The sequence below is a fragment of the Oncorhynchus tshawytscha genome, linkage group LG12 (genome assembly GCF_018296145.1).
Source record: "Oncorhynchus tshawytscha isolate Ot180627B linkage group LG12, Otsh_v2.0, whole genome shotgun sequence".
NCBI classification, from domain to species: Eukaryota; Metazoa; Chordata; class Actinopteri; order Salmoniformes; family Salmonidae; genus Oncorhynchus; species Oncorhynchus tshawytscha.
Window position 1 is genome coordinate 64,616,619 of NC_056440.1, and position 20,316 is coordinate 64,636,934.

Genomic DNA, 20,316 nt, shown 5'->3' on the forward strand with positions numbered 1-20,316 from the left:
GATACAATCCCGTTTACTTCAGGCGACCTCAGTATCATCTACAAACAGGGCAGCGCTGTAATCTGACAGGGAAAATGCTACGTTTAGGGAAGACATGATGTCTTAGAAGCAGTTATCCAGGTTGGCGCCATGATTTACTGTAATTCAGAACTTCCTAGGCCAATAGGTCACAACAAACCCTACTAAGAGTATAAAGACGCCGAACAGTCCGGCTGAAAGAAGGCAAGGAGTGAGGGAGACCCTTTTGTCTGCTGGCCTGCATAGGCTCAACCGCATGTGCTTGGGAGTTATTCCTGGTTTACCAGCAGCAGGTATGCCTGTTTACATTGAGACAGAGGAATGCTGCCGTTTATGATCCGGGACACTGCAGTCGCCGTAGCGCATACGAGCACATGCAAGAGTGCAGGGGCGGGGCGTGCGTGTATAAATGTATGTGTGTAAGCGTATCTGTGTACAGAAGGGTGAGGAGAGCAACGTGCACCCCTGCAGCTCCGCTTAGGAAGGAGGAAGCCGTCTCCCTTCCTCTTTTCTCCGTCTCTTTCGTTCTCTCTCAAGGCTGTGGTTCATGGATGACTCATGGAGTTTTGCCCCTGATAAACACGTAGGTCTATACTACGTAAACAAAGACCCTGGACCCGCACGTTTGACAGACCCCCATGACAGGAAGTGATCAGAGAGCATCTTCCTGCAGACTCCAGACACCTCTCTCCCTTGGCGCTTTCCAGGAACCGTCCGACTGAGACCGGCTTTTAAAGCAGAGAAGGGGAGCTGGAGGAGGCTTTTATGAGGCTGCAGTGCTGTGGAACCATAGAGCACGAACCATACTCACTCATCATAAGCTGACTCATTGACAAAACAAGCAAAATACTGCACACAGCCATGCACACAGACACATACCATACAAACAGACAAAGACAGACTAGAAACTATGGTACACTAATCAAATTGAATGTCAGAAGCATGGGATAAAATCAGTGTTTGCTTCCTGGCCTGTACTGTGTTCCCAGGCCATGTTTACCTGGTCCTGCTGGCTGACATCCAAGGGGAACGGCTTTATCTGTACATGAGAATGATGCTCGAGAGAACTTCCCAGTGCCTTCGTTATGTTAGCCTGTCCAACCAGTCCAGAGACGGACCCATCTGCAACCCCAAGCAGAGCAGAGGGAGAGCTTTTTCACAGCAAGAACCCACTACTCGTCTCACAGAGGATATTAAAGGAGAGCAGGAGAAGTGGGGGGCTCTAAATTAAACCTTAACCAAGTTACTGTCCAAGTCCTGGAGGGAGGTAGGCTGGGGACGCTGTGTGAGACTGTCAAACACACAGCAGACCTCCTAGTACAGAGGAGGGCAAAGAAAACAGCACATGATCTTGCATGAATGGGAATCTGTGGACACTGCTCTCTTTAGCAAAGCAAAGCCATGAGTGCTAAATATCTCTAAAAACGAATCATCTGCTCAACGCTAAAGCTCATTTAGATCTATTTTTGAATAATTTGGCGACTGAGAAAGTTGAGGAGACTAAACTGCTGGGTGTAACCCTAGATAGCAAGCTGTCATGGTCAAAACAAATAACTCAATGGTTATTAAAATGGGAAGAGGTCTGTCTATGAAAGGGCGTTGTTCTGCCTTCTTGGCATCTCAGTCGACCAGAGGGGTCTAAAGGCTCTAGCTGGACTACTGGACTACTGCCCAGCTGTGTGGTCATGTACAGTCGTGGCCAAAAGTTGAGAATGACACAAATATTAATTTTCACAAAGTCTGCTGCCTCAGTTTGTATGATGGCAATTTGCATATACTCCAGAATGTTATGAAGAGTGATCAGATGAATTGCAATTACTTGCAAAGTCCGTCTTTGCCATGCAAACGAACTGAATCCCAGAAATACATTTCCACAGCATTTCAGCCCTGCCACAAAAGGACCAGCTGACATCATGTCAGTGATTCTCTCGTTAACACAGGAGTGTTGACGAGAACAAGGCTGGAGATCATTCTGTCATGCTGATTGATTTTGAATAACAGACTTGAAGCTTCAAAAGCAGGGTGCTTGGAATCATTCTTCCTCCTCTGTCAACCATGGTTACCTGCAAGGAAACACATGCCGTCATCATTGCTTTGCACAAAAAGGGCTTCACAGGCAAGGATATTGATGCCAGTACGCCAGTGCACCTAAATGAACCATTTATCACATCATCAAGAACTTCAAGGAAAGTGGTTCAATTGTTGTGAAGAAGGCTTCAGGGCACCCAAGAAAGTCCAGCAAGCGCCAGGACCATCTCCTAAAGTTGATTCAGCTGCGGGATTGGGGCACCACCAGTACAGAGCTTGCTCAGGAATGGCAGCAGGCAGGTGTGAGTGCATCTGCACGAACAGTGAGGCGAAGACTTTGGAGGATGGCCTGGTGTCAAGAAGGGAAGCAAAGAAGCCACTTCCCTCCAGGAAAAACATTAGGAACAGACCGATATTCTGCAAAAGGTACAGGGATTGGACTGCTGAGGACTGGGGTAAAGTCATTTTCTCTGATGAATTCCCTTTCCGATTGTTTGGGGAATCCGGAAAAAAGCTTGTCCGGAGAAGACAAGGTGAGCGCTACCATCTGTCCTGTGTCATGCCAACAGTAAAGCATCCTGAGACCATTCATGTGTGGGGTTGCTTCTCAGCCAAGGGAGTGGGCTCACTCACAACTTTGCCTAAGAATACAGCCATGAATAAAGAATGGTACCAACACATCCTCCGAGAGCAACTTCTCCCAACCATCCAGGAACAGTTTGGTGACGAACAATGCCTTTTCCAGCATGATGGAGCACCTTGCAATAAGGCAAAAGTGATAACTAAGTGGCTCGGGGAACAAAACATTGATATTTTGGGTCCATGGCCAGGAAACCCCCCAGACCTTAATCCCATTGAGAACTTGTGATCAATCCACAAGAGGTGGGTGGACAAACAAAAACCCACAAATTCTGACAAACTCCAAGCATTGATTATGCAAGAATGGGCTGCCATCAGTCAGGACGTGGCCCAGAAGTTAATTGACAGCATGCCAGGGCGGATTGGAAAAGGTCTTGAAAAAGAACACTGCAAATATTGACTCTTTGCATCAACTTAATGTAATTGTCAATAAAAGCCTTTGACACTTATGAAATGCTTGTAACTATACTTTAGTATTCCATAGTAACATCTGACAAAAATATCTTAAGACACTGATGCAGCAGACTTTGTGAAAATGTATATTTGTGTCATTCTCAACATTTTTGGCCACGACTGTACTGCAAAGATGGTACATAAGTCAATTGCAGTTGGTCCAGAAAAAAGCAACACTTAGATGAACACGGTAACATGCGTGTCAGTCACGCCTGGCTCAAAGCTGAGGATTGATTGACTGCATCACTACTGGTCTTTGTGAGAGGTGTTGAAGGTACCGAACTGTCTGTTCAAGCAGATGGCACACAGTTCAGACACTCATCGGTACAACATAAGATATGCAATCAGAGGTCTCTTCACAGTCCCCAGGTTCAGAACAGAGGCTGGGAAACACACAGTACTAAAAGAGCCATGACTACATGGAACTCTGCCACCCCAGGTAACTCAAGCTAGCAATACAACCAGAAAAAAAGGGGCACAAAAGGGGACTGTGACGAGACACAGCCACTTAATATATCTTGTATTGTAATTTGCACTTTATTATTTAATAGACCTAGATAGACTCTGTACTGATACACTAGATGATCACAAGTATAGTGGGGCAAAAAAGTATTTAGTCAGCCACCAATTGTGCAAGTTCTCCCACTTAAAAAGATGAGAGGCCTGTCATTTTCATCATACGTACACTTCAACTATGACAGAGAAAATGAGAAGAAAAAAAGTCCAGAAAATCACATTGTAGGATTTTTAATGAATGTATTTGTAAATTATGGTGGAAAATAAGTATTTGGTCTAGAATGGATGGACCTACAACTTTTCTCCTTTGCCCAACAACCCCCTGCAGGTGAAGGAGCACATGTGTGAATTACATTTTGACAGTGTTTTTGAGCACTATAATTCTCTCTGATAGGAAATGTTTGGGATGCCAGGATGAATATACCCCTTTTCCACAGCAGGACTCTGCTCGCCTGGCCTTGTGCAATGTCCACTTCCAAACCTGCAACAGCTGGAGGGGGAGAGAGGGAGGAGAGGTGCTCTGCACGCACACAGAAACAAATAGGCCCCCCCATTAGTGCAAATACTCCAATTAAGGTCAGTCATGTCTTTTGAGTCATGCGGCTGTCAAGTAGGAGATAGGACTTAAAACAGCTGCAGAATGTTTACCACATACACAGATAAGATGCGTCCAGCACCGATAGCACTGGCATCCACTTTGGACAGTTTAGTCAGCATCTTACTGTAACAGTTGAGGTCAAATCATTTGAGGGATGGATGAGTAATGATTTGGTCAGAGCTCAGTGGTTTTCAAAGAAGTGGTGTTAAATGTGTTTGTCTACATGGTCAGGAAGTAGTAACACTGCATGGTCTTCATCTGATACCTCTGGTGATGGCTCAATCAGCCAATCAAATCACTCACACCACACAGACAGACCAGCAGGCCTCCAACGCACTGACGGAAGATCGTATCTCATTAAAATAACAATTGACTCAGAATGACAGTATGGTAAATATTTACTTTGAATATGTCAAATACTTGCAATAAATGAAAAAAAAACAGGGTACGGTATGTAAACAAACCTTGAAGCAATTAATGAGAGCAGGGAAAATGAGTCACTAACAGGTTCACTGTCTCTCCAGTAGGGACAAACATGGGGATGTTCTGCACCAGAGAATAACATTACCTCAGAAAAAAAGAAAAAGCAAATCTGATTTGTAAGAAAACACAAATTACAATAATGTCCAGTCTTTTGAAGGCTCACTTGGTCCTCCATGGCCTTACAAGTACATGAGGTGACTTATGTTCTGATTTGAGTGCACTGCTTCAGGAAAGTGTGGAGTTGAGGACGGCCAAGCTGGGGCTCAGTTAATGTACACAGACATCCACTGAGTTACAGTATAGCCTGATTTATAAACTCAGCAAAAAAAGAAAAGGTCCCTTTTTCAGGACCTTGTCTTTCAAAGGTAATTTGTAAAAATTAAAATAACACAGATCTTCATTGTAAAGGGTTTAAACACGGTTTCCCATGCTTGTTCAATGAACCATAAACAATGAATTAGCGTGCACCTGTGGAACGGTCGTTAAGACACTAACAGCTTACAGACGGTAGGCAATTAAGATCACAGTTATGAAAACTTAGGACACTAAAGTGGCCTTTCTACTGACTCTGAAAAACACCAAAAGAAAGATGCCCAGGGTCCCTGCTCATCTGTGTGAACGTGCCTTAAGCATGCTGCAAGGAGGCATGAGGACTGCAGATGTGGCCAGGGCAATAAATTGCAAAGTCCGTACTGTGAGACGCCTAAGACAGCGCTACAGGGAGACATGACGGACAGCTGATCGTCCTCGCAGTGACAGACCATGTGTAACAACACCTGCACAGGATCGGTACATCCGAACATCATACCTGCGGGACAGGTACAGGATGGCAACAACAACTGATCGAGTTACACCAGGAACGCACAATCCCTCCATCAGTGCTCAGACTGTACACAATAGGCTGAGAGAGGCTGGACTGGGGGCTTGTAGGCCTGTTGTAAGGCAGGTCCTCAACAGACATCACTGGCAACAACGGCGCCTATGGGCACAAACCAAACATCGCTGGACCAGACAGGACTGGCAAAAAGTGTTCTTCACTGACGAGTCACGGTATCGTCTCACCAGGGGTGATGGTCGGATTCGCGTTTATCATAGAAGGAATGAGCGTTACACCGAGGACTGTACTCTGGAGCGGGATCGATTTGAAGGTGGAGGGTCCGTCATGGTCTGAGGCGGTGTGTCACAGCATCATCGGACTTGTCTCAACGCTGTGCGTATCAGGGAAGACATCCTCCTTCCTCATGTGTTAACCTTCCTGCAGGCTCATCCTGACATTACCCTCCAGCAGGACAATGCCACCAGCCATACTGCTTGTTCTGTGCGTGATTTCCTGCAAGACAGGAAGTCAGTGTTCTGCCATGGCCAGCAAAGAGCCCGGATCTCAATCCCATTGATCACGTCTGGGACCTGTTGGATCGGAGGTTGAGGGCTAGGGTCATTCCCTCCAGAAATGTCCAGGAACTTGCAGGCACCTTGGTGGAAGAGTGGGGTAACATGTCACAGTAAGAACTGGCAAATCTGGTGCAGTCCATGAGGAGGAGATGCACTGCAGTACTTAATGCAGCTGGTGGCCACACCAGATGCTGACTGTTACTTCTGATTTTGACCCCCCCTTTGTTCAGGGACACATTACACATTATTACATTTCTCTTAGTCACATGTCTGTGGAACTTGTTCAGTTAAAGTCTCAGTTGTTGAATCTTGCTATGTTCATACAAATATTTACACATGTTAAGTTTGCTGAAAATAAACACAGCTGACAGCGAGAGGACATGTTTTTTTTTTTTTTGCTGAGTTCAGTACTACTCTGAGTGATGAAATCCCACACCTACTTCCATTAGAAAGGACAATCCCCTCTCTCACCTGGTTGTCTGTCAGTAAGCAGAAACTACTGTACTGTATACACACACTGCTTTGACTCATAATGTAGTACAGAGAAACTCTGCAGAACAAACACCGCACCCTGTGGACGAGTGCCCTTTCAAAACAGTTTGAACCGCTAACGCTAGCCTTCTAACAGTCAACAGAGCCAGAACAACACAGGGGGTGGCAGAGAGCATAGCCTAAGAGTGTTGGGCCAGTTACCGAAAGGTTGCTGGTTCAAATCGGGCCATTCTGTCCTTGATCAAGGCAGTTAATCCCCAACAACAACTGCTCCCTGGGCACCGATGACGTGGACGTCGATTAAGGCATCCCCCCGGTTATATGCTGAAGACACATTTCGGTTGAATGCATTCAGTTGTGCAACTGACTAAGTATCCCTTTTCCCAGTACGCACCCTTACGGTTAGCCCCAAACTGACATGTTACATGTGGCCCATAAACTCTTGATTGGCCTCAGGATGATGATATCATCAGGAATGTGAGATGTTTTTAGATCGAAAAACACATGCCTCCTGTCCCGTTCTAATGAGGCATCATTCTGTCACTGTACAGAGACTGTGGTGCATAGCACACTGTAGAGGTCAACACCCCTAGCTGTGTGGGGTGTTGAGGGATCACACACACATGCACACACACACACACACACACACACACACACACGCACACACGCACACACACACACACGCGTAGCATAATCATTGGCATCGGTGCAATCTGTGATATCTCCAAGGGCTTTTTGACAGGGAAGGGCGTTGAGAGGAGAGGGGTGCAAGTGAAATACGAGAGTAATTACTGCCGAGGCAATCTGCTATTTCTGTTCCTTTTACAGCCCATCTGAGACAAATCCATGGACCTGGGCTACGGACCAGGACACAGAATCAGGACCAAATAACTGCAAAATGGATGGACCTCTGGCCTGTTGTTGCCTTGGTGAAAATATAGGGGAGAAATAACAATACAGTATTACACCGTAAAGCTAAATGAAATTATAGAGAAATGCTCGCTATATTTTATCTAACCATTTGGCAAGGAAACCCTCGTTCTATTTTAAATACCAGCTCCATGAGTAAAATTGTTGCTTATTTGGTTTTGAGAGGCAAAGCAGAGATTAAATCAAAATAAGACAGGAATGTCTGGTGAAATGAGAACCCTGAAGGTTTGGAGATAATATACACACTGGCCTCCATCCATCTACCTTAAAAGGTGAAGTCACTAGGTCACCCGTAGTGCAGTAATATGCTGACAGGCAGTTCATCTCAGATGGGGATGTTTTGGTGTGGAGATGTCCATCTCTAATGGTGGACTCTATCTGCAAGTCACCATCTGTTGTTTGGGTTTGAATAGTGGTTGTTGAGGAGAGACAGGCGCCCCGGACTGATGCTGATCCGAGTCTTCGTGCCACAGCCAGACAGAACCCCTCTGCTCCCCTCTCTCTAGTCCGTCACCCTCTCCCTCTCCTGACATGTTCCATGCTGTTATGGGAAACCCTGCCAAGTGCCCCCTGGACCAAACACAGTCCTAGAGAGACAGTCTGTATAAGTCCACACGAAGTCACTCCGCAGCACTTGGCTCGAAATAAAAATCCTCTGGTCCAGAGTACACACACTCACACGTGGTTGTTATCCTGACTAATCAACTCTGAAGGTTGGCATTGAATGCATCTCACATGCTTCGCTTCATAGCATCTGTCTAGGGACTCAGTATTCCCAATGCAATGTCACTGAAAATGCTCACGTCCAGTTTGAGGGGGGAAAAAATCCTTTATCTGCAGAAATACTATTAATCGGTTCCTTGAAAAAATAAAAACCTCCACATCAGGATCCCATTTCGGGGAGAAACACAATACATGTCAGACACGCTCGTAGGCCAGCTATCAGATAACACAGCCACATTAAGCAACCTAATAGACAAGCATTTCTACATTGTTCTGTACATTCCAGAACAGTCCAGTATTCGCCAGACAGACCTTGCAACAAAGACGACTAATCTGCAGTTATTATACAGAGTGTCCGGGTGTCATTGTGGTGTCTTTCAACCACTCTGTACCACAGGGAGACTACTGTTAGACCAGCAGCTTCATCACATCACTACCTTGGCTTGGACAGAGTGGGACGTATAAATTACAGTGTCATGTCTAAATTACACAGCCACTGGTTGGCTGGCTGGCTCTTGACCTATTTTACAAGTGGGGAGGCCAGTGACACGTCCAGTGACCTCTGCACACCCAGGCTAAAGGCAGATGGTGAGATTAATTGGCTCGCCGGCCTCGATCATTTGGCCAGAAGAATGCGTGGAATCCAGAGCCACTCCATAAAAGTCACTCTCTGTGAACACTGCTCCGAATCATTAAATCCCCGTGGCAACGGCCATGTGAGGCTGTAAAACATGAGGAACTATCACTGAGGCCTCAGCTCTGAGCTCCGAGCCCTCCTCTCCGAGCCCTCCTCTCCGAGCCCTCCTCTCCGAGCCCTCCTCTCCCACCTGATTGATGGCAGAGTGAAACTTTATGGGGCGTGTGCAGCACAGGGAGAGCAGAATAAACCACTAATCGCTTTGTCTAATAACCGAAGTGATAGCGCAAAAACCCAATAGCACCCAAGTAAATCAGACACCAACCTTTTACTAGATATGTGGGGCGCAGCGAGCACTCACTCTTGACAATCTGTCAAACTACTGTAAATGAAGACTAACTTGAGCATAAATCACTGGGAAAAATACATGATTTGGCCATTCTTCCACCAGCAGCCAAGCATGACTAAGGTAAGGGAGAAGGGCAGTAAGAGCATGTATGGTGGAGTAGCAGCACGTGTTGTTGCCAGAGGCCTGTGTACCCTAGGCAGAGCTCTACATCACATTACCCTGCCAGAGCTGTCTGCTTAGCGCTTGGTTAGCCGGCACATTCTCTCGCTGACTCGTACTGTTTCCATTACAGACAACTTCAGACGCGCTAAATTAGAACCAGTTAAAGCCCATGAAAACACGTCATCGCATCCAGAGTGGGGTTGTTTTAAGGGTAGAGCCTGGAAACAAACTACTGCTTCCTGCTCCTCAAATATTTTGTGGTTTACCTGTTATTGCCTCTGCTAGGGAACACCCAAGAAAAAAGGCTGCCACTGACATCTGGATACTTACTGTACATTAGCTATTAGAGAACAGTGTTCCATCCTTTGTAAAAGCAGTACGTTGACATTCAGAGAGACTTTTAGGAGGGATGTTAACTACCTCGTGGAGGGACATACCGTACACTGAACTTTAATAACAGAGCCAGTTGATTTGTTCTGAAAGAGTCACATCACAGACTAGGACAGACTGGCCGAGCTTTGACCCACCTGGAGGGCACAGTTCATCATGCGGATGACGTAGTCAAACTGTTGGTGGTCCAGTATGGCCCGGTTCTGCTGGACGTGCAGACTGAGCTCCTCAGTCAGACACTGGCGAGCCGCCTTGCCTTTCAGAGCACGCAACGCAGCCGGCAGGGTCTGGGAACACAGCACAGCCTGTTTTTAACACAAATACCATGTCACACCACAACATACATGAACAAAAACAGTGGGGATAATCATCTTCTGAATTGATTTCTCAACTTCCCAGAACGTTATGTCCCAGAATTCTAGAACCAATCAGGCTACAGCCAAGAAACATAAGCTGGTAGCTCTGCAGGAGCTCAGAGACAGGTACAATAGCAGCTACAGTATTACCAGTCCAAACTGTGAATTGTTGACCTCTGGGAAATATTAATAATACGACACATTTCATACTAATGTCAAACAATGAGAAAATGTGATGGTCATGCGTCTGGGTAATGGTTTTCACATTGGCTGTATAATGTATATTGAGGTGAAGGGTTTATAGGCTCGGGGGGATTATAGCTGGATGCATGTCTGCCTTATATAACCTGGTTATTACAGCCAGCGGTTCAGGCATAAAGAAACTGGCTCCCTTCCCATTTCATATAGTGCACATGGGACACCCCCATCAATGTTCCTATGGGCTATAGGGGGTGCCACGGTGCGGGGAAATCAAAGAGCATCATTTACGTGTAAATGCTTTATGGGAAAAACAGAGAGCAAAACAGCTATGCCATTAACCTTGGTGTTAAAACAATGGGGTTATTTCTGCTGATAACGAGGAGATTATGGGGCTAGTCTAAGTGTTTGATTATCTGTCTCCAGTGTGGCCATGTCTCCCAGCTGGGAGGTATAATTAGCCTGATAGAGTTGAGTGCGCTAACTCCAGACAGACACACACGGTTGCCTGCCTGCTGTAATCGGAGGGATGGATGTCTGTCCAGATGTCTGGGCCATTACAGACGTGGCTGGTTACGCTGTGCTGAGAGACAGGGATTAGGGAGGATGCCGTGCGTCACCTTCTCCGTCTCCTGGGTCTTGTTGTCGAAGATGAAGGAGATGCAGCTCCTCACCACCTCCAGCCTACGAGCGCTGTTGAACACTGAGCCCATCTTCCCCATGATGGACACTGCACAGATGAGGGGTGAGCAGGTTAGGAATACAAGAGTGGTAGAAATACTAGCTACGCTAGTACAGACGCCATTCAATACTCAGCAACTAAGTACTTACAGCTATTAACACATTATAGACAGACTCCTGCCAAGCCATGTGTCTCACACAGGAGCAGACATAGAGTAGAGCTGATGTTTGTGTCTCACGTACCCACGGGAGGGCCGGCGGGCACCACACACTTCCTCTCTGCGCGGGTGGTGGTAGTGATGGCAGCGGCGCTGGGATGCTTGGCCAGGCCCTCCGCCAGCAGCCGCTCTACCTTCTCATCGTCCAGCAGGGGGAAGGGCAACACATGCACCCGCAGGTGGGAGCCCTCTGTGGGCCGAGGCACTTTCTGGAACGCCATGTGGGGGTTGGGATTCTCCTGTAACGGACCATTAATAAAACAATAATAAATAATAAATAATAAAACATACAGACAAGCACAACACTATCAACATCTGTGACGGCCATAGGCCATGCTAGAACACTAAAGAAAGTGCCTAATGTGAACACTATAGCATAGAGGCCCAGTTAACTCACGTTTTTGTACAGTTGGTCAGAGAGTTCCCTCATGTGCTTCTGCAGCTTGGCAGGGCTAGCCGCCCCCTCCTTAAAGCGCTCCATGTCAAAGGCCACCAGCTACAGAACCAACAACAAGTCAGTCAAGCTGTTCCCAAACGATACAATCTCTCAACAAGCCCAGTTTCACACACAACAGTGAAATTAGAAAAACTGTTGCCAAATCAGACTAGAGCTGCAAAACATACTGTCTGGTTACATTAGCCATGTCTGACAGTACCTCATCAAAGAGATCACAGGCTCTGTAAGGCGGACCCCTCTCGGACACGAAGCCAGCGAAGGCCATGCCATCCAGAACCTTGGTCAGGAAGTCATTCTCGATCAGGCCTCTCTGGCCCAGGAAGGCAGTCTGTAGGGGGACAGGGTCAAAGGTTAAATAATGGTAGGTACATAAAGATGTACGTTTAGGACTAACAGCTTTACTTTTCTGAGCTTCTCTTTTCTTTATTGTTATCATTTTCTTATCACAATGATCCCAGTCACAAAAGTAAAACCAATGACTGAAGATGGCTATATGCTGAATTAGCCCTGTGGTTCGTGCTAGTGGGTGAAAGAGATAGAAAATGGGGGGCAGGTTTTCATGACTCCCCAGTCATCGCCTCTCCGATAAAAAAAGCGCAGAGTTTCTGTAGATTTGTGATGAATTCCTGGCCCATAATCCGAGCCATGTGGGGTACTTTGAGGGGGACGTGCTGAGAGGTTACCACGGAGACGCCGCAGACACAAACAAATACAAACCCAGCGATTTTTTTTATTTTAATTTGATACATTTCATATGGCTCATCGCGAGGCCATTGGCCAAGGCTGACAGCACATAACACAAACAAGCAGATAGCATGGTGAAGAGTCATACGGTCAGTCACTAAAGCGCATCAAAAGAACACACACATGCTGAAACAAAAACACCTCCAAACAGCTTTATCAGACAGGATCAGACAGGATAGGAGAGAATCCTCTTGTTCTTGGATTCTCTCCAAACATTCTTTTACAGGTTGAGAGAACAAGAGATAAGATAAACATCAGCCTGCACCTATCAAATGTTAATGGGGACAAACAAATTGAATAAGAAAAAGGTAACCACCGTCATTGCAGTGATCAGTGAAATGTGATCTTTTCCTGGGATTACAGCAGCATATGGGTGACAAACGTGCGTCATAATCAGGAGACACATTGAGGGTGTGATGGGGCACATGCCTTCAGTTGGCAATAGGATTTTTGACCCACCCAGATTGAGTTGATCTCACCTTGTGAAAGTGGATAACAGGTTCGGAATGGATGCGGATGAGCTGCAGGCAGGACCTGTAGCCCTGGAAGAGTTGTGCAAACAGCCTGAGGAACACGGCTCGCACCTCCTTATCCTGAAAACACAAGGGAGAGAGGGGAGAGTCACCTCACAGACATGCCATGAATACCACCTTGATAATTCAGTCAGGTTCACATCTTAACGTGATTATTGTACCATCTGAAGAAATGGAAAACCCCACTAAAGTTCACATTTCTGTGCTATTCATAGGTCGGACAAGAGATGCGCGTGCTACAGGAGATATCTCAGAGCAGTGGTGTCCTCCTCATATCACAAACACATGATGTTCTGGGAAAAGGCTCCATCTATTACAATGAGACATGGCCAGGGGTAAAGGTTAAAGACACTGTGTTTACTGGAATGATGGGCCTTACCAACAGTTTGAGGTTGGAGGGGGCTGTGCGAGGGGGTGGGAAGGCATTGTCAGCTATCTCCAGATCAGGATGCAAAACCTGAAAATAATAAAAATGCCTCTTAGTCTTGACTTATTATTTTGTTCGTTCCTAAGTACACTTTTATTGTTCAGATTACATAAACAAATACCCATTACAATAACTTAGACAAGTTACATAAGGACATTCTACAGCTGGTTGCACCAAACCACATTCTCATTATGATCTAATGTGAAATATCTAATGGGGATTTGTTATTTACAAGGGTGAGCATTCAGCCTTTACAGACAGAGGCTGTGGTGTGTAACAGGTACGTACCAGAGACAGGGAAGTCTGTGTAGTGTGTAACAGGTATGTACCAGAGACAGGGCAGTCTGTGTAGTGTGTAACAGGTACATACCAGAGACAGGGCAGACTGTGTAGTGTGTAACAGGTACGTACCAGAGACAGGGCAGTCTGTGTAGTGTGTAACAGGTACGTACCAGAGACAGGATAGTCTGTGTAGTGTGTAACAGGTACGTACCAGAGACAGGGCAGTCTGTGTAGTGTGTAACAGGTACGTACCAGAGACAGGGCAGTCTGTGTGGTGTGTAACAGTGGTTCAGGGAGCTGGGACAGGTGGATGCACTCTGGAATCTTTATGGTTCCTCCATCCAGATCAGCTATGATAACGTCCAACTATAATACAGACAACACACATCACTAAACAATCCTTTCCAATTAGTTATATTCCGATTTTAGTTGTAGAGCACATTCTACATTACTATGGCAGAGCGTATAAGAGAAGCTAAGGCTGAAACCTGCCAAAACAGGCTCTTGGCCAACATAGTGGAGGAGTCACAACTCCCTGAAACTAAGGGACTCAGGAGGCCGTGTTAGTCGGCACTTCTCTGTATAAGGAATGTCAGCTCAACATAACATTTCCTTAAAATGTACAACGACTCATATATAAGGCTACATGATTCATAGGCAACATTGGGCAAGCTTTAAATGAATCAGTCTAAATAAAGGTATGTTTCCCTGGTGTACTGTATTGAATCAGGGTCAGAGGTGGTTCATGTCTGGAGAAGGTGCTAACGATCCCTCACCAGTTCTTGGATCTCGCTCTGGAACATGGAGTGGACCCCGATGATGAAGGGGGTGGGTGAGCTCAGCACCTCTAGCAGCCGTGACGGCAGGATGGGGATGTATGGGTAACTGAGTTTCAAACAGGAGACGACAGTGAGAAAACACACCATTTGCCAGGTCAAATTCTACATCTATGTGTGGTACTCAGTACACCAGAGAATAATCTTTCAAGTACATTTACATTCCAGTCATTTAGCAGACACTCTTATCCAGAGTAACTTACAGGAAGTGTATTCATCTTAAAGACATATGAGAACAGATAACCAAGACCACTTTGGGAGGTTGTTCTGTTTTGTCACAAAATGTCAAAAAGTCAGATGGCAACGCCATCAACATGAACATCTTAATATGTTTGAACTTTCAATGGACTCATAATCAAAGCCAGCCTAAGTGTAACAATTTTTACTGAGAAACAAACAAATAACGATAATAAGAAACATTATAATTTAATTTATACTTGGTGCAAGGCAAGTCGTGTCAATAGCCGAGGTGTAATGCAGACTCATGGGGGAATGTGGAGACTGACGGGCCAATCACGTACCTGTATTTGAGGGGGAACATGAGTGCCTCCAGGGCACGCGACGCCTCCCCTAGTCTCTGGTAGCTCGTAGAATGGAACAAAACCTTGTGTTCGGTCAGAACCGCACAGAAAAGACTCAGAACATTCTGGATTCCTGGCAGAAGAAAGTAGAGAGAATGTGTAATTAATGAGGTATTCGTTTGGACAAATGATAAAAAAAATTAAAAACTGTTGGGGGTGGATTTTATTTCTAAGCTGAGCAAACAATACTCAGTAAATGATATTTCTTTGGGATGTTAGAATGTGGTGTTTTCAATCATATGTGACTAGTTTGTTGAAATTATTGGAGTAAAGATCTGTTTTGCAGAAGAGCCCGGATCTCAATCCCACTGATCACGTCTGAACCTGTTGGATCAGAGGGTGAGGGCTAGGGCCATTCCACCCAGAAATGTTTGGGGGGAATGGCAGGTGCCTTGGCAGAATTTGCAGGTGCCTTGGCGGAAGAGTGGGGTAACATCTCACAGCAAGAACTGGCAAATCTGGTGAAGTCCATGAGGAGATGCACTGCAGTACTTAATGCAGCTGGTGGCCACAGCAGATAATGACTGTTACTTTTGATTTTGACCCCCCTTTGTTCAGGGACACATTATTCTATTTCTGTTAGTCGCATGTCTGTGGTACTTGTTCAGTTTATGTCTCAGTTGTTGAATCTTGTTATGTTCATACAAATATTTACACATGTTAAGTTTGTGAAAATAAACACAGTTTACAGTGAGAGGCAGTTTATTTTTTTGCTGAGTTTATTATACACAGGTGTACAAAACATTAGGAACACCTGCTCTTTCCATGACAGACTGAATAGGTGAATCCAGGTGAAGCTATGATCCCTTATTGATGTCACTTGTTAAACCCATTTCAATCTGTGTAGATGAAGGGGAGTAGACAGTATAAAAAAGGATTTTTAAACCTTGAGACACAGAGATTGTGTATGCGTGCCCTTCAGAGGGTGAATGAGCAAGACAAAATATGTAAGTGCCTTTGAACGGGGTATGGTAGTAGGTGCCAGGTGCACCGGTTTAAGTGTGTTAAGAACTGCAATGCTGCTGGGTTTTTCCACACTAAAACAGTTTCCCGTGTGTATCAAGAATGGTCCATCACCCAAAGAATATCCAGCCAACTTGACAACTGTGGGAAGCATTGGAGTCAACATGGGCCAGCATCCCTGTTGAGCTCTTTCAACACTTTGTGGAGTCGATGCCCTGACAAATGGAGGCTGTTCTGAGGGGTAAAAGGGTGTTCCTAATGTTTTGCACACACCGTGTATATAATTAATGATAAGTAAATACAATCTCAAAAATAGCCAGAGGAAATGACACGCTATGAGACAATATAAATAATATGTCAAATACCAATATGACAGTCCAGTCATTCTCAATTCTCAAGTTTACAGTTCCTGTTATTGTTTCCTATCAACCTAGTGGTAGACCCATCCATCACTCATTACAGAGATAAAGACAACGGCACACTGGCAGACATATCTGCAGTCCGCAACAAACTGAGGTCCCTGATTCTGTGTCTGCCTCCAGCTCAGATAGACCCTGATAAACAGGAATGGGAACATGAACATTGTCTGTTCCGTTGTTGACTGACCTGGATCTCTCACAGCGACATAGGCTGGTTACATTCTATGTCACCTCAACATGACTTCCTGTGTGGAAGTGTATAGGTCTGAGGGGACTGACCTGGTATTTTTGCACTTGGCAGCCAATTAGGTTTCACAATGGCCTCCTGAGGTAAGCAGCCTGGCTTGTTTAGTGCCCTTGAGGTGTTTACATATCTATGGGAAACAGCAACACATTTCCGACCCTAAAAAACAAGAGACAGACCGGGCCAAGACAAAGGCAGCAAACAACAAACAGCCCAGCAGCCTGTCCAGGGCCTGTCCATTCTATCCCTTTGGGGGCCACACTTCCTGTGCAGTGTGACATGTTGGACGGACATTCCTCTGGGATGACCTCTGGACACAGTTGTGGACATGCTACACGTTTCCTCACCACCCACTAGGTCTGGGCCTTTTCCCCAGGTCTTGTTTGGTCATAAGGTGGACAGAATAACTTAGTACCGGACAGGCTGGGAGAGAGACAAAGTCCATCAGCCTACTGTAAGTTGTACTGTATTTCATGTTATAACTCAAATCTGTGTTTAATCATTTGTTCTGACAGATTTGTTCTGACGGTCATGATGAATCACATGCATTTAGCATGTTACACTAAACACATGACTTTAAATAGACCCTCCAAGCAGAGGAGGAAAAGAGGACACAGGCCAGCCCACATGGAGAGCAAATCTGTTGCTGATTCATGGAATAGAATCATGGAAGTATGAGAGATTATGAATAATGAGAGAATATGTTCTGACATATGATCCGGCCTTTGGGCTGTGCAGCGGTTGCATCATCACGATACTCAAACACGCGCAGTGTTTCCCCTATCATTTTTTTCCGGCAGCAAAGGTCGAACGAATGTGAGAAGGTCACTAGTGATGACATTTTGAAAGGACATTCTACCCCAAAAAATGAGGAAAATAAAACATGTAAATGTTGACACCATCTGAAATAACCTTCAGCTCAACTGAAGTAGCATAGTGGCTTTAAAGCCCCCATGCAGTCTTTGAAAAAACAAATCAATCAATCACCACTGTATGTCTAATAAATCACTGTGTTTTTATTTAATAACTACAAAATATATTTATACGTTTTATCCCTGAGGCTCCTTTGGCCCTTGGTCTGAACGTGTGGATGTTAGGAAACAAATTTGACGATACTGTATTTACATACACAGCCCTGATTGGGCAGATAGGATGGTCTAGACTCGAGCCCCGCCCCTTACCTAGACGAACAGTCATTGGTCTATTATAATCAGATCACATTGTGATGTAATCATGTGGACCAAAAAGTTCCACCTGAAGACGCTGAAATTCCAGGAATATTTCCCCCCCAAACAGCTCTTACATAAAAGGCCATTATCATAATATTCACAATTTCAGAGTGTTATTTTACCTCATAGTGTGGAAATATATATATTTTAAAAAGGATAATTACATTTTTAACTGCACAGACCCTTTAAATGAATAGGCTGAAGCATGGGGTTGCCCATCTGCATTTACTTAATTGAAAAATCTCAAGACTCTAAATGCATCCAATGCTACTTGGTACAAATAAACATTGTAACTAATCACACTCCGATCTTAAAATTGCGTCTCGGCAAAGATAAAATCAAAAAACGTGGCGGCAACAAATTAACAGCAGCGGCCCGCCCCTGCTAAATTAATATAGGGGGATCACTGATTCTGCACTCAGAACATACTCTCAGCCTGCATTGTATAACAACAGCGGATGGATGGGAGATGCAAGGTGCTTCGCTTACATGAGACGCATGATCTGATCACTTCTGGTGCTGTTGGAATGCCTATCCTTCATATGATATCATGCAGTACTGATCAGTTCTTACAGGACATCGGTCACATCACCTGTAGCCCAAGAACATGACAGAGAGCATCTCTTAAGAGTTACATGCAGTCCTATACAAGGGTACTGTAAGCAAACAGCAGTGGCGTGAGGTGCCCAGGCCTCTCTGTCTGCCCGTCATCTTCATCGGTCAGGGGCCATGTTCAGATCCAGCATAGAGGGGAATGGACACACTACTGTACACATCACAACACACAGAGACATTCCTCCTGATGGTTGGACTGAGCTGCACAATAACAAGCCCCATGTCCTCCTGTGACTCCAAAAACAGCTGTCTAGACCTGAGGAGTTTAGACCTATCCTCTATCAATCTCCGGGTAAGTTCAAAACTTTGGAATGTCAAATTGAGAGAGAGACGTATGAATTGGGTCGGTTTTATTAGCTTTGTGGACTGTTCCTGGATAACATGTGCAGTATTTGGTAACAAAAACAAAGAAGGTGAGGACTGACACAAACCATGGCTGAGGACAATGTCAAGGTACAGGCCATCTCTGTGTTTATCCAGGTTGGCTACAAACACATGACTTGAACATGACCCTGCTCACTTGTGTAACGGTAAAGTGCCCCCCCAAATTAAACACAAAGGAGCATGCAAACTATTAATTGAATTCCTCAAGGGGTTCAGGGCCTAATGCTTACAAAACTAAATGGATTATGTTTCTTGTAACACATTCTTCTAATCACACTAAATAAGGGCCTATTTCCCCTTACAAAAAAAAAGCATCAGAAAAATTGGATTAGATTTCACTTATTTACGAACTCGCCCCCAACATCAGCCCCTGGAATGTAGACTTGACTTCTGCAGTGATTTGTGTGTATTAGAACCACATACTTGAGTCCAGTGTATGCACGAATGCAGTGAGCAGGAATTTGGGACAATAAGGTAACCACGTGAAGCCACCAACCCACAGCAAAGCTATGTCATGTGTACAAGAATGCAAACGCAAATCCTAGTAAAGGAGTATACATACAGTGCCTTGAGAAAGTATTCACACCCCTTGACTTTTTCCACATTTTGATGATACAAAGTGGGATTAAACTGGATTTAACTATTATTATTTTCAAAATTCTTCAAGCTCTGTCAAATTAGATGTTGATCATTGCTAGACAACCATTTTCAGGTCTTGCCATCAACTTCAAGCAGCTTTAAGTCAAAACTAACTCGGGAACATTCACAGTCTTCTTGGTAAGCAAATCCAGTGCATAGTTGGCCTTGTGTTTTAGGTTATTGTCCTGCTGAAAGGTTAATTCATCTCTCAAAGTCTGGTGGAAAGCACACTGAACCAGGTTTTCCTCTAGGATTTTGCCTATGCTTGGCTCCATTCCGTACATTTTTTTTACAGTGAAAATCTCCCCAGTCCTTAACAATTACAAACATAACATGATGCAGCCACCACCATGTTTGAAAATATGGAGAGTGTTACTCAGTAATGTGTTGCATTGGAATTACCTCAAACATAACACTTGCGTTCAGGACAAAATTGAATTGCTTTGACACATTTTTTGCAGTATTACTTTTGTGCCTTATTGGAAACAGGATGCATATGTTTTGGTATATTTTACTCTGTGCAGGCTTCCTTCTTTTCACTTTGTCAATTAGGTTGGTATTGTGGAGTAACTACAATGTTGTTGATCAATCCTCAGTTTCCTCCTATCACAACTGTTTTAAAGTCACCATTGGCCTCGTGGTGAAATCTCTGAACGGTTTCCTTCCTCTCCGGCAACTGAGTTAGGAAGGACGCCTGTAT

General features: G+C 44.9%; 1 protein-coding gene across 1 annotated transcript in view; it reads right to left on the reverse strand.

The window, feature by feature from the left end:
* LOC112263665 (myotubularin-related protein 13-like) overlaps positions 1–20,316 on the reverse strand; it is a 143,130-nt gene that overhangs the window by 46,810 nt on the left and 76,004 nt on the right. The window contains exons 7-16 of the mRNA XM_042330916.1: positions 15,064–15,196; positions 14,483–14,591; positions 13,959–14,072; positions 13,377–13,454; positions 12,944–13,057; positions 11,920–12,048; positions 11,661–11,759; positions 11,289–11,502; positions 10,985–11,094; positions 9,948–10,097 (exon numbers count right to left, since the gene is read on the reverse strand). Of these exons, the coding sequence (XP_042186850.1) occupies positions 9,948–10,097; positions 10,985–11,094; positions 11,289–11,502; positions 11,661–11,759; positions 11,920–12,048; positions 12,944–13,057; positions 13,377–13,454; positions 13,959–14,072; positions 14,483–14,591; positions 15,064–15,196 (1,250 nt within the window). The remainder of the gene's footprint in view (positions 1–9,947; positions 10,098–10,984; positions 11,095–11,288; positions 11,503–11,660; positions 11,760–11,919; positions 12,049–12,943; positions 13,058–13,376; positions 13,455–13,958; positions 14,073–14,482; positions 14,592–15,063; positions 15,197–20,316) is intronic.